This window comes from Peromyscus leucopus, chromosome 12 (assembly GCF_004664715.2).
Source record: "Peromyscus leucopus breed LL Stock chromosome 12, UCI_PerLeu_2.1, whole genome shotgun sequence".
Lineage (NCBI taxonomy): Eukaryota > Metazoa > Chordata > Mammalia > Rodentia > Cricetidae > Peromyscus > Peromyscus leucopus.
The window spans coordinates 81288432-81302280 of record NC_051073.1 but is presented as its reverse complement, the minus strand read 5'-3'; the positions used below and the strand labels follow the sequence as shown (position 1 = coordinate 81302280).

At 44.3% G+C, this 13849-nt stretch overlaps 1 protein-coding gene across 1 annotated transcript in view; it reads left to right on the top strand.

Moving 5' to 3' along the window:
• The first annotated feature begins 1235 nt into the window (after nucleotides 1-1235).
• Pkp2 (plakophilin 2) overlaps nucleotides 1236-13849 on the top strand; it is a 69713-nt gene continuing 57099 nt past the window's right edge. The window contains exons 1-3 of the mRNA XM_028894699.2: nucleotides 1236-1518; nucleotides 12252-12364; nucleotides 12708-13276. Coding sequence (XP_028750532.1) covers nucleotides 1296-1518; nucleotides 12252-12364; nucleotides 12708-13276 — 905 coding nt within the window. The 5' untranslated portion in view covers nucleotides 1236-1295. The remainder of the gene's footprint in view (nucleotides 1519-12251; nucleotides 12365-12707; nucleotides 13277-13849) is intronic.

Below are 13849 nucleotides of genomic sequence, written 5' to 3'. Positions count from 1 at the left end.
GAAGGAGCTGGAAGAGAGGAGAGGAAGAGGGATGGGTTTAAAGACACGTGCAATAGAACTTATGGTTGTAACTTAACCTTTATAGCCTTCAAGCTCATTCTTGTCTTCTTTGTTTTCGGTAAAAATCTCAGCATCACGATTGCACATTTACACCTGGCTGGGCAAGCCGAGCTTCGCAGGTGTAATTTACCCAAAGACTGGCATAATTGCTTCCAAGAGCTGCTGTCCTCATAGCTCCCACTTTCTCAGTGCCTTCTGTATGACTTCCGACCATGAGGCCTGTTGAGAAAGGGTGACTAGTCCCTGATTCCTTCTTCACTCCCTTGATGCTCAGTAAAACAGGAAGCACATTAATTGTCTGGTTAGGAACCTGGGGAGGAGAGAGACTGCGTTCTCTAGCATTCCAACAAAGGTACAAACCCAAGCAACCAAAGGGAAGACCTCGCTCCAATGCCAAACACAGATGGTTTTTTTTTTTTCTTCTCCCAAGTCTAAATACCAGTATATGAGGAGTGCCGTTGGTTGTTAACTTTTAAGGTGAAGGATCCTTCTGTTGCATGTAGCTCTTAAGTTCTCACTACTTAACTGCATTTGAACCATAATTAATAGCATGATAAACTCAAGTTGAGGAGGATTTAATGTCAGAGGCCCCTTGCATGGGTTCCCCTACAAAGAGCTTGTCATAAAGAGGACTTACTCAACGTTAGGAGGGCTATTAAAAAGCATATTAAAACTCATCTCTTCTCTGAGCCTCTTATTGGAGTTTCTCTGTGTGGGCATGTTCCTTAAGAACGAAGTGGGTGGACAAGAGCGCACTGGGTACAATTTGTGTGTTTGCAAGAGCAAGCAGAGGCTTTCACTGAGGAAGAACATATGTTTCTGGGACTCCATCTGTGCGGAAAGCACGTCGTACTGAAGTTGCACTAAGAATAAAAAAGGCTTTGAAGACTTGTATTTCACACACCTTCCATCGCCAGTGAACATTTGGAACCGTGTGACTGAGTCTCATTAACTAGACGTGCTACTCACTTCACGAGGCGAAGTTCCCAGCTGCACCTGTCCTAAGGGCAGCTCCTCCCACAATCCTTCGCGAGGCGAGCGCTGTGTACGTGGGGCCTGGGAGGACGTGCTCGCCCCGGGCTGAGTGCGCCTGCTTTGCCGGAGCCACGCCCCTGTCCCCTGCGGGCCTGGGTCCCCGTTGGGCGGGGCGGGGCGGGACTTGCGTCCGGTCCCCACGCCTCCGCGGCTCTGCCGGCAGGTCCTGGCAGTCCCTCGCCGGTCACCTCGCCGACGCGATGGCGGTCCCGGGCTCCCTGGCCGAGTGTGGCTACATCCGGACCGTGCTGGGCCAGCAGATCCTCGGACACCTGGACAGCTCCAGCCTGGCCCTGCCCTCCGAGGCCAGGCTGAGGCTGGTGGGCAGCAGCGGCCGCGGCGACGCGGCGGCCCGGAGCCAGCGGATCCAGGAGCAAGTGCAGCAGACCCTGGCCCGCCGGGGTCGGAGCTCTGCGGTCAGCGGTGAGTCGAGCCCCACCCGCGGCGCGCGGCGCCCGGCGGTGCGACCCGAGTTCGCCCGTCCACCTGTTGCTCACCGTCCCTTTCAGGACCCGCCGCGCCTCCTGACTGGCCGCTTAACTCCGCGGAAACGCTCTTTCTCCTGAACTTTGGCTCAGGTCTACCTTATTCTTATGTTAATCACACACTTGTCTTTATTAATAAGTTCCGTCGGTTTCACCCTGCGCCGCCGCTCCCGGTCCGTGCTATCGGATTCCAAAAGCACTTGGAAATTGTATGCAGACTTTTCGTGTGCGTGGTTGTTCTGTAAAATAGCGCTTTTTGGCTTTTATTTAGATGTTTTAGAGTTCATGATTCTCCATAAATATTTTTAGAAAGAAATCTTGAAAGCCCTGCAGCTCCTACAACCTCTAAATTGAGGTAGGGCTACCTCGCCCAGGTACTTGGGAGTGATCCACTTAGTATCTGCGGCCAGTGTTTGGTCTGGGACATGAGCAAATTGGGCGAGGCGACTTTGGGCCTGGGAACAACCTCAACACCCTGCAGAGGATAAGGAAGAAGGAGACTTTGGCCGGGCTGAACCGCGCCTGTCCACCTCACACCCACACACCAGCATGAGCACCAACAGACACGTGGGTGCAGGACTGCTCACACACACAAAATAAATAAAATAAAATAAAAATATTAAACTCCAGTACACAGATTAGTTGACAGAAGTGTGGTTGATCATCACAAGCTCTGGCAAATGTAGCTCCCATTAGGAATAATAATGCATTTTAATAATAATAGTGCATCCTGTGGATTTCAAACAGAATCTGGAAGGCTGCCCTCTTCAATTTGTCTAAAGGTTAAGGCAGTTGATGTTTGCATACTTGAAAAATAGAGATGTTTAATGATTGTAAGCTCATGTAACTGAGTGTCTATAATGTCCCTAATTAGGCTATGTGGTTTGCATTTTAGTTTTGTCTTTTTCCTTTCCTTTTCTTTATTTTTATTATTATTCTATTATTATTATTATTATTATTATTATTATTATTATTATTATTATTATTCTGAGCTGCAGTCTCAAACTTCCTGACTTTGCTTCTCATGTGCTAGGATTACAGGGATGAACCACCTGGGTTTTCTGGGGAATCTATTGGAGCTAAGGAAACTAAGCAAATAAATCACACTCGGATTCCAGATAGAAAGTGGCAGAGCTGGTGTTTAAATGCCAAAACCTGGAGTTTTAAAACTGGTCCTTAGTTATGGCATTAAGTGTTTTGATTACTAACACAAAATGAGATTATTCGGGTCCCAAGTGTCCTTGTGACTCCTTCCCATTTTCCTCTTAAGTAAAACTGAGGAAGTTCTGAGAGGATGGGGAGGTTTGCCTAAGAAAGAACTGCTGTAGTCCCTGGGGGAGAAGATCCAAAGTTGAGGGTTAGGACTCTGGCTAAAGATATGAGGACCCTGAGGCCAGTGTTTGGCTAGTCTTGTCATTGCTCCTGCAGTCTGAACGCCCTCATGCCCGATGCTAGACTGGACTAAAGTAGCCTCCCTCTTCTGTCCAGGGAACACAGTGCATATTAGAGGTTCATTCTTATCCTGTAAGAGTGGCTAGCACAGAAGAGCAAGCAGACACCAACTAGTAAACAAATGGAGGGGTCAGTGTGGAGCCTAGGGCAGAAGGAACAGTCTGCTAAGCGCCGATCATGGCAGACTCTCCTCTACAAGCTCATGTATTCTGTTTTCTTATATCCTTAGATGGCATTGGAAAGGTAGAGGAGATAGATAAGATGATTCTTTTCAAGTGTGAGGTGTGTGTCTATCAACAGTCATAGGGTGTTTGGTCCGAGCACCACAAAATTGGTCTCTCCTCTCCAAAATAATACAGGAGCTGTTTGGTGAATTCAGCCACTGCCACTGAATATGTTTATTTTTGCAGGGCATTTTCGGTGCTGAATTAAACACACATTTGGTGTGCTTTGTAATAAGAAGTTTAAATCCAAAGAAATGCAGCCCTGAATCAAAAGCAATAAGCATATCCAGAGAACAGCAAGGGTGTTACGGAATGTGAGTGTTAACTTTTCCTAGCTGAAGATAACTTTGGAAGAATTGTGATATTAGCCCCTCACCGCCCCCTACACCAAAACTGAGATTTTTAAATCTCAAAAATTCATTAGGATTGTGCATGAGAGGTAGTTGGAGATGTGCTGTTCTAGGAGAGATGAGCATGAATGTTTCATAGTAATATTTCATAGAGTTGATATGGTTGACCAAAGGCACAGCCTTGGTGCTTCTGCTCAAATTAGTGGCTCTTCCAACTCAGATATAATAAAGCCCTTGAACTAGTTTTGATTAAAAGAGCAGCTATTTGGCAGCCTGCGCAGAAGTGCAGCTTAGGCAAGGTAATGGACCCTTTCTTTGAGAGGAAGTCGGCTTCAAGGAGCCAACATCCATGTGCTGTGGGACAGCAACATGAGGTGATTCTCGTGTTGTTTAATGAAAAAGCACTTTGAAAGGGTTTGAGTCTCTGGGTAGCTGCATTATTTTTATATTTTCCTTACATTTGCATTGTGTCTCTAATGCTGAAACACAAGCCATGTCCGAAACAGGGCTGATCTGGAAAAAGTGACCCTGATGTTACTGCTCTTAGCTCCAGTGCCCAGGAGAATTCTGGATTGTTGACATACCAGAAAGAATGAGGCAGCAGATAGTCTGGCGAAAGAGAGGAGATAAACGCAGCAGATCTGTAGTTAATACCTTGTAAGGCTCTTTAACCCTCCGTCTCTTTTTTTTTACAAGTGGGTGTTTTTCACTGTGAACCACTCATTGGCTTTTGGTATGATTTTAAACTCTTGAATATTTTAAAGTCAGTTTTATCTTAGGTGGGGTTAGGTTCAAAGGTGTGTGGCTGCGTTATAAAATATCCATATATTGTATCAAATTTTTAAATCTTACAAAAGTCAGAGCAGAAACATTTAAGATTAGCAAAGAGAAATTTATTATACTGTAAAATACTATTTAGTGTATTACATCATTATTTTCTCTTTAGAGTGCCTAAATATGAAGAAACTTCTGTTTTAAATTGTGGTATTATAATGCTTATAATACACAGTGAACAATATTCCAATTCATTTTACAAGGTCTTTGAAAATCTACTATAAAAACATCAACCATCCTGTCTACTTACATGATTTCCTGGTGAAGCTGCTTTCAATGTTGGCGATTATCATAGGTTCTGGAGAGAGGAATAGAAATTCATTCTGTGTGTCAAGCGGTGCAGTTAACAAAAGCCAAGTGTGATGGCTCATGCTCATAATCCCAGCACTCAGGAAGCTAAGGCAGGAGGATTGCTGTGAGTTCAAGGCAAGCCTAAGTTATAGCATAAAACCACGTTCCTAAAACAAAGGCAATTAATAGGAGCTGTTACAAAGAGAAATTATTTCATAACTGTCATAGATAATTGCCAGTAATAGACTTGCCCTTTCAGAGAGGGAAAGAAAAGCTTATAATGATTTTTTTAAACTAGATTAGAAATTCAATTTTAATGTAAAATCAATGGTAAACTATCCGGAGATAAAATAGCATAGAGCTTTACACTGTAAGACTCCTTTGCTAAAGGGCATTACATGAATGAGTCATTCTGGAGAGAGGATTAGTCAGTTACTAGGTAGAAGGAAACAGGAATGGGGAAAAGCCGTCAGGATTGTGGTCATGCTGTTCTGAATGTGATGTGTCATTCACACCTCAGGGTGTAGTGACTTCCATGTTAGCCTCATGGAGCCCACAGGACACTTTTTCATTCACTTCTGGCACATTTGGTAGAGAAAAAAAATTATGTGACAGTTTTCTCTCTTTACAAACTTTTTATTATACTCTGTCAAATAAAACAGAATACCAACAAAATAATGGTTAGAAAGAATGATTCACCACTACAATGGGAAGAACATACCCTTTTGTGGTAAAATGCTGAGTTGGAGAGTGGTAAGAATGCTTCAGAATGAGTGGAACTGTAAGAACACACAAAGATCCAGAGCCACAGAATCTGATTATAACAGATTAGAGCAGGAATTACCTTAGAGAAATGTGTTTGCTTCCATCATAGCCACCCTGTACCGGCTGCGCTGAGGTCATGGGAACTGACGGCCAGTCGTTACAACTGATTTATGCTAGCTATCTGTGGCTTGTTGACTCCTTCTCTTACAGTTTCCTTTTGGATGTTGTCTTGGTTAGGGTTTCTATTGCTGTGAAGAGGCACCATGACCACGGCAACTCTTATAAAGAAAACATTTAGTTGGGGCTTGCTTACAGTTTCAGAGGTTCAGTCCATTATGGCCATGGCAGGAATGGTGGTGTGCAGGCAGGCATGGTGCTGTAGAAGGAGCCGAGATGCTACATCTCGATCCTCAGGCAGCAGAAGCAGCTGTGCGCCACACTGGGCATAGCTTGAGTGCATAGGAGACCTCAGAGCCCACCCCCACAGTGACACACTTCTTACAACAAGGCCACACCTACTCCAACAAGGCCACACCTCCTAATAGTGCCACTTCCCATGGGCCAAGCACTTAAACACATAAGTCTGTGGGGGCCATTCCTACTCAAACTTTAAAATGGTTTTTTCTCATATATTAAAATAAGGCTTATTTTGTCTTCAGATGGTTCAACATTAATATTGATATGGAACTTAATAACAAATAACATGACTCAACCCCCAGTCTTGACTAATGTGGTCTACAATGAGAGTGTTTGGTTCCAGCTCAAATGGTCTTCAAAATAATCTGAGTTATTTAATTCTGAGATATATGCAGAACTCTATTGTGTGCGTGTATCCAAATGTATTTACGCATGAGTCCCATGTTCCTTCTTGGGAAGGAAACACTAAATAGCACCAGCAAGATTGGATATAGACCATAAATTAAGAGAATTTTAAATCTTTGTATCAGAGGAACACCTTCCCTTTAACTAAGTTAAGAATAAGCAATGTCTAAAGTCCTTTTATAACAGAAAGATTAAAAAAAATCTACCATATGCCTTTTATACATTGGCTATGGGGCTGGGAAGTACAAATTTAAGTGTTTAAAGATCTGGTTGGCAGCTTAGTATATAGGCCTTAATAAAAATGTTTAGAAACAGTCTACACATTTAAAAACACAGTGCACCATCACTGTCCAAGGAATGCACATATTTACTGCAATATAGCTTTAAGTATTGTAATGTTAGTTGGCCAGAGCAATTATAACCAAATTCTATAATTTCATTATTTCCAGAATTTCAATGAAAGTACATTGCACATTAGAAGCTTACTGATTACTTCCTTGAGTCCTAAATCTCACACATGTACATTAGATGGGATTGTGAACTGAGTGTCACATCAACTTACTGAATCTTGTAAGTTTTTCAAAAAATTATTTGTTTTATTATGTGTATGGATGTTTTGCTTGCATGAAAGTCTACACCATGTGGATGGGTACAGTGTCTACAGAGGCCAGAAGGGGGCGTCACATACTCTGAGACTGAAGTTAAAGAAAGCTGTGAATTACCATGTGGCTGCTGGTAATCAAACTTGGGTCCTCTGGAAGAGCAGCCAGTGCTCTTAACCACTGAGCCATCTCTTCAGTCCCAGATTGCTATTGTTCTTTTAAAGAATTTTTTTAAAACTTTTTTTTAGATTTATTTATTTTTATTATGTGCTTTGGTATTTTGCCTGTATGTATGTTTGTGTGAGGGTGTCAGATCCCCTGGAACTTAAGTTACAGACAGTTGTGAGCTGCCATGTGGATGCTATAAATTGAACCCAGGTCCTCTGAAAGAGCAGACCCCAGATTGCCATTTTTTAAATTGAAGGATAGAAACTAATGAACGTTTTTCTTGATAGGTAAAATAAATTCATCATAGAGTACCAAAAGACCACAGGTAAATGTACAAGTCATACAAATAAGAAAATAATAAATATATATTATCTAAGTATAGAATCAACCTAGACAAAATATCAGTTTTTCTGATAACCCAGGAAGAGTCCTCTACATTTTTGTAGAGAGCAGTTTCCCTTACCACATACCCAGAAATAGAGGAGAAGTGATGTTCGGGCACCTGCCATTCGCCTAAGACAAGGACATGCGTGACCACTGACCTCACATCTTTGGCTTCGCTGTGGTGATGCATAGAAGAAATGTCAGCCTGCAAGATTGCGTGCTGACTTTGTGTAGGTAGGCTATTTTGGATGTCTGAGTAGAATAACTAATGAACATTTAACTTGTCACGTGCTACTGCAGGACTGTTAGAAGTATAGTATGAGATACGAACGACTCTTTATGTCAAGGAGGAAAAGTCCACTTTGAGATAAGGACCCCTGGCTGCTCTAATCTGGCCTATTTCCCAGGCAGCTGCCAAGTGAAGACTCTTAAATTCTCGTTGGTTGTTTCTTAAATGCCTTGGGTCTCCCTGCTATCTCTGGGAGAAGAATCTGTGTTCCGCGTGGCATTCCAAGTTCTCTGTGATGTGAGGCCTGCAACTTCTCACACTTCATTCCTGTCACCACCACCCCACTGCTCACCAGACACACACACACACACACACACACACACACAGAGTTATCTTGTTATTTCCACCCTCCCCAGCTCCCTCCTCCCCTTTCCCTTTGCCTAGTTAACTCAGTTCAGTTGTGTGACTTTGTATGTGGCCTTCCCCATTCTTTTCTGCTGTATATAGGAGATGAATATTTTGAGTACTAATTAAAGAATTTGATAATCATGAATCATAGGTTTCAGCAAGAGATAAACATAAAAATGCAAATTGTCTATGGAAATGCCTTTGTCATATAAGGAATATTTTTAAAAGAAGAGCAGCTAGGCTCAGTAAAGAAAGATGTTGGTCCTAGCCCGTGAAAAGCTAAGAGATGTAATGGCTTGAGATTCCTTATTTAAAAAAAAAAAAATCATTTTGAAGAATTGTAATTGTTTGTTTTTTTACCTGAAGGTTTCATGGACACTTGCTGTTTTGCAGAGTCTAGCCTTCACCCCCTGAGCTGGACAGGTACCCTTGCTCACATCCTGAGCAGCTGGGACTGTTGGGACACATCACCACAGGGATGTAGCCAGCTCTGCAATAAAAAAGAATTACTCGTGTTTTTTGTTTCCAGTCCTTTGTGATAGCTGGCCGGGAACTCACTCGATGTAGACAGACTGACCCCAGATTCACAGATCTGCCCACAAGTACTGTGATTACTGGCCTGTGCTACCCTGCCTACCACTCACGTTCTAAGGGCAATTCAGGCAGTTCCTTGAAGGCTACCTCCATCTTCAAACTAATATCTCAACAGTGATCCTTTTTTTTCCTCTTGGAAGTGAGATTTTCTCAGTGAGCCAGAAGGCACTATAAATTCTGAACTTAAATAATCCTCCCAGTTCAACCTACAGACACATGTCATCATGCCCAGTGTCATACCATCTCTATGTGGAGGCTTAAAAATACAGCCACAGGGGCTGGAGAGATGGCTCAGTGGTTAAAAAGCACCGACTGCTCTTCCAGAGGTCCTGAGTTCAATTCCCAGCAACCACATGGTGGCTAACAACCATCTGCAATGAGATCTGGTGCCCTCTTCTGGCCTGCAGGGACACATGCAGGCAGAATACTGTATACATAATAAATAAAAATAAATTAAAAAAAATAAAAATAAAAAAAAATAAAATGAAACAAACTTGTTAAAAAAAAAAATACAGCCACAATAATCAGACAGCTAAGATCCCCAGTGAATCCCCACAGCACCAGAAAAAACTACTTCAGAGGGTGGGGTGGCAGCTGGAAACAGTGATGATACTGGACAGCAAATCAATAACTTATTGTTGATTTTAGTCCTTTGCTTGAAGATAGAATTAACACACTGTAGTTGTTGTCACCCGTATCTGGGTGCTGTTTTGAGGCAGTCTCAGCTATTCTGGTTGTTGCTTCAAATGTTCCTCCTGCCTCAGCCTCCCTAGTGGCAGGGAGCAGGTTCTACCACACCCAGCTCTAAATTACTTTGTAAAACAAAACAAAACAGTAAATCTGGTGTGGTTGAATGAGAATGGCCCCTTAGGCTCGCATTTGAACATCTAGTCCCTAGTTGTTTGAAGAGTTTGGGGGAAGGATTAGGAGGTGTGGCCTGTTGGAGGAGTTATGTCACTGGGCTCTGAGTTTCAAATATCCCACACCAGGCCAGTCTCCCTCCTCTCTCTGCCTCCATGGATAAGACCCTCAGCAACTGCTCCAGTGCCACGCATGCCTGCTGCCATGCTTCCCACCATGATGATCACAGGCTCACTGTCTGAAACTGTAAGCAAGCCTCCAATTAAATGCCTTCTGCTATAAGCTGTCTCGGTCATGGTGTCTGTCTCATCATAGCAATAGACATGTGGTTTCTTCTCCATCAGCTAATTAGTAATTATTTGCCAGTTACAGCCTCTGCAGGAAGTTTCTGTTTCTTTGGAGACAGGAGGACTAGAACCTTTTCCATTATACCTCCCTCAGAGGCTCAAAGCCCTTGTGCTTCCCTGAATCTATCTGCTAGTCTCCAGCCCTGGGCCAGCAGGACCTTTGCGCCTGTTTCCTGGTGGTCTCAGTGTGGGCTGGACCAGGGAGTGAAGGAAAGCCAGGAATTCAGATTTGAGAGCGATTAGCTGGCCTGGGAGGAGCCAGGTCCTGAGAGTTGGGTCCTTGAAACCTCTCCTAGCCTGAAGAATTCCTTTCCCTCATTCTCAGTCCAGATTCTAGGCACTCTGTCCTAGAAGCTAAAAGCTAAGGAGCCACTGTGTCATCAGTATGGGGACTGAGACAGCTCCACATGCATTCTCCCTCAGCAGCCTGAGAAGTTCCCTTAATTGTTTAGAGACCTTGATACAAGGCAAACTAGTGTTTGTTGCTTGAACTCAAAAAAGAAATTCAGACATAGCAGATGTGAAGTAAAATTAGAGATTTTATTTAAAAAAAGATTTCAATACTGGCCTGGGAATTAGGGTTAAGAGAGAAAGCAAGGTGCTCAGATAGAAGTTGCATATGCCTGAGAGCATGGAGATGAGAAGCGAGACACACCCAAGCACGGGTGTAGGCTCCTCAAGGGAGAGCCAGGGTTGTGTAGCATTAGCCATCCATGCCATTTTTGTGGCTCTCTGAAGTTTTACCTCAAAAAGTTGCTAAGCCTTTTACCCCCCTCCACCCCACCCTTTCCTCTTTTTATAACTGACATAAGTGGGGTGGCTCCAGAGATTCTTTGGATAGAATTATGATCTGATAAGATAAAAGAGCAGCCACCAGGGCTGCACTAGAAGATTGGTACATACCCTCTCCCTGCAAATGGAGTTTCCAGAGAAAGGCCTTCAGAACTTGCTAGTTGTGCTGGAGTTCTTGCTTCCTCACTGGCTGGAGCTTCAGTGAATCCCTCAGAGAGAAGCTGGTCACCCTGTCCTGTCCTGCTGCATCACCCTCTCCAGGCCCCATGGAAAATGCAGGCTTCCTAGAATCCGAATTTCTGACTAACCAATACTTTGCTGTCTTGAAAATGATATTACAAGCCTGCAGATGCCTCCCCTCAGGAACTAGACCAAATGCTTGGCATCAGGAAATAGACACATGTACATAATTCAAATGGATTCAGACTGTTTAGCTTTCTGGTAACAATCTTCATTCTCCTCCGAGTAACTTGAGAATATATTATTAGTCTCTTGAAACTGTAACGTTTAAACACTTTGTTGGGAAGTATGTTGATCATTTCCATCACTTTGAAAGGGACTGCCTGTCTTCTATTTCAAGCATCTCTTGAGGCTCTCAAGTCTCGGACAGTAGAGTGTCTTTCTTCCTCATGTGTGTAGAAGAATGCTATGTGACAAAAATAAAAAATGGAAAAAGATTTTAGACTCTTTTTTAAAGAGATTACGAGACAGATGCCAGGAAAAGGCTAAAGAGGCAGGAGAGGGACACGGTACTGTCCTCACCCCACACTCCTTAGAGATGAGTAATTCAAGATGCATGGGACATGCACCGCTGAGCACAGGACCTGGCTTTCCCCTGAAGTGTGTGTGAGATGGTTGGCTAGTGTCCTGGTTCCACAGGCACAGTCATTATAGAGGAGAGGTTCGTTTCTTAACTACCTAATCACATTGCCAACACCTTAACCGGCCTTAGACTGGTTGGTACGCGTTTGTTCTCTTTGCCTAGGCTGACCCCACTGCCTGGTCACACAGCCTCCCTTATCTAGTAGCACTTGGATGTATTCATTGCCTGTGCCTTCTGAGCAGCAAAAAATTCCTGAGCTCTTACCCTGCGAGCAGAACTTACCTCTGACCTGAGAAACCCAGCTCTCCAGTACCTAACGGGGCACCTGGGCCAATCAGTGATTCATAGAAAATGTCAGCATCACAACATGTTGCATTTTCATAAAACTCTCTCACCTGTACTGGTTCCGTGGTTTTCTTGTTTCGTCTGGAGTTTTTGTTTGTTTGGTTTTTATAGTTTGCCTGATTTCACTCAGGCTGTCTCCACTCAGAAGAGAGAGATATCAGGACTTCAGCATTACAGTCATGCTGTAATGTCACTTCCTGGCATTTGGAAACACCCTGTAAATGTTTTGATAACCTTTGATCATTTGTCATTTCCAGATGACAGCTTTCAACCAGCGTTTCCAAACACTTATATGTAAACTTAAATGCTTGTCGTGCATTTGATAATTGCTGATTGGTACACTTTTATTGTAAATTATTTTAATGTTTTCTTAATTTCAGGGAATCTTCACCGAACCAGCAGTGTTCCTGAGTATGTCTACAAACTGCACTTGGTTGAGAATGACTTTGTTGGAAGGCAATCACCTGTCACTAGGGACTATGACATGCTAAAGGTGGGACATCAGAGATCTCTGATCAGATTTTCAGGAAAACCATTTCAGACATCTTTTGGTGGGGGGAGAGGTTGTGGGGGGTGTTATCCTCTAAAGTGGTCTCATTCAAATAAATATGACTTGAGACAGCCCAAAGGGACTGACTTCCATCTTATTCAAAGAAATAGACTTGTTAAATTGTAATCCCAAAGTTGATCATTGGGGGCTGGAGAGATGGCTCAGAGATCCAGAGGTCCTGAGTTCAATTCCCAGCAACCACATTGTGGCTCACAACCATCTGTAATGAGATCTGGTGCCAAAGTCGATCGTTATACTTCATTTAAATTTTATTTCTCTCACACAGGCGGGCATGACTGCCACTTACGGAAGTCGCTGGGGGAGAGGCACAGCGCAGTACAGTTCCCAGAAGTCAGTGGAGGAGAGATCCTGGCGGCAGCCTCTGAGGAGACTTGAGATTTCCCCCGAGAGCAGCCCGGAGAGGGCCCGCTGTGCGCACAGCGAGTACCAGTTTGCCTGGAGGAGCCAAGGGGTGTCTGGTGGGCGCCTCACCCTGCCACGCTACGCACGCTCAGAGATCCTGGGCCTTCGCCAGGCGGGTACAGTCCGCAGGCCACCCGCGTGTGGGTCGCTTAGTGATGCTGTCTTCGACAATGGTCCACTCAACCCCACGATGCCCCCCCACCCTCCGGGCACCAGCCACAGCGCGGGCAGCCTGCTGGAGGAGACCGTGCGCGTGAGCCAAGTTCGGCCTCTGGGCGCGCAAAGCAGAGCTGCCCGCTCCTCCTGGCCCCGAAGCTCAGTCCGCAGCACCCTGCGGGACCCAGGGAGGATGCTGCCCACCGCTGGCCAGGCGGCTGTGGGCAGCGGGGACGCACATGTGGACAGGAGCGCCTTCACTGATGCCCAGCTCGGGTGAGCCTCCCGAACCTGCCTCACATTTTACATTGTGTTAATGTATTATAACTTACCCGTTACCCCCAGTCTTTAGCTTTTTGCTAATGTCCAATTCATCCTTCTATTCTCAGAACCCTAAGAGCAATGCGGGTCCACAGTAGACACTGTAAAAATGTATCATGAAAGAAGAGTGAGATGAAATAACTACTTTTGCTGTCTGGATCCTTTTGTTGCTTAAATTCTACAATCACTAGCCGTGGCTGTGTCAGAAGATAGTTTTAACAGACAGTGTAATTTTAATAGATTATTTAATTATATTTCAAAGAATAATTTCTTCCTGAGATCCTCAAGTTCTAGAGACTAGGAGTAACTCTGATTTCTGAAGGGAAAGTTTTACTTCTATGGAGGGAGAGAAGCCAGAGGCTTTCCTCTAACGGGGAAGCAAACAGTGGCACAGCCCTTCCCGCTGACGTGCCCCTACTCAGTTCAGAGCTCTTGGCTGCTCCCAGAGACACTTGCCCCACACCCCTCCGAGTCCTCTCCCCTTATTCCACTGTTTTACGTTTCACCTCTGGCCAGACCCTGTTTCCA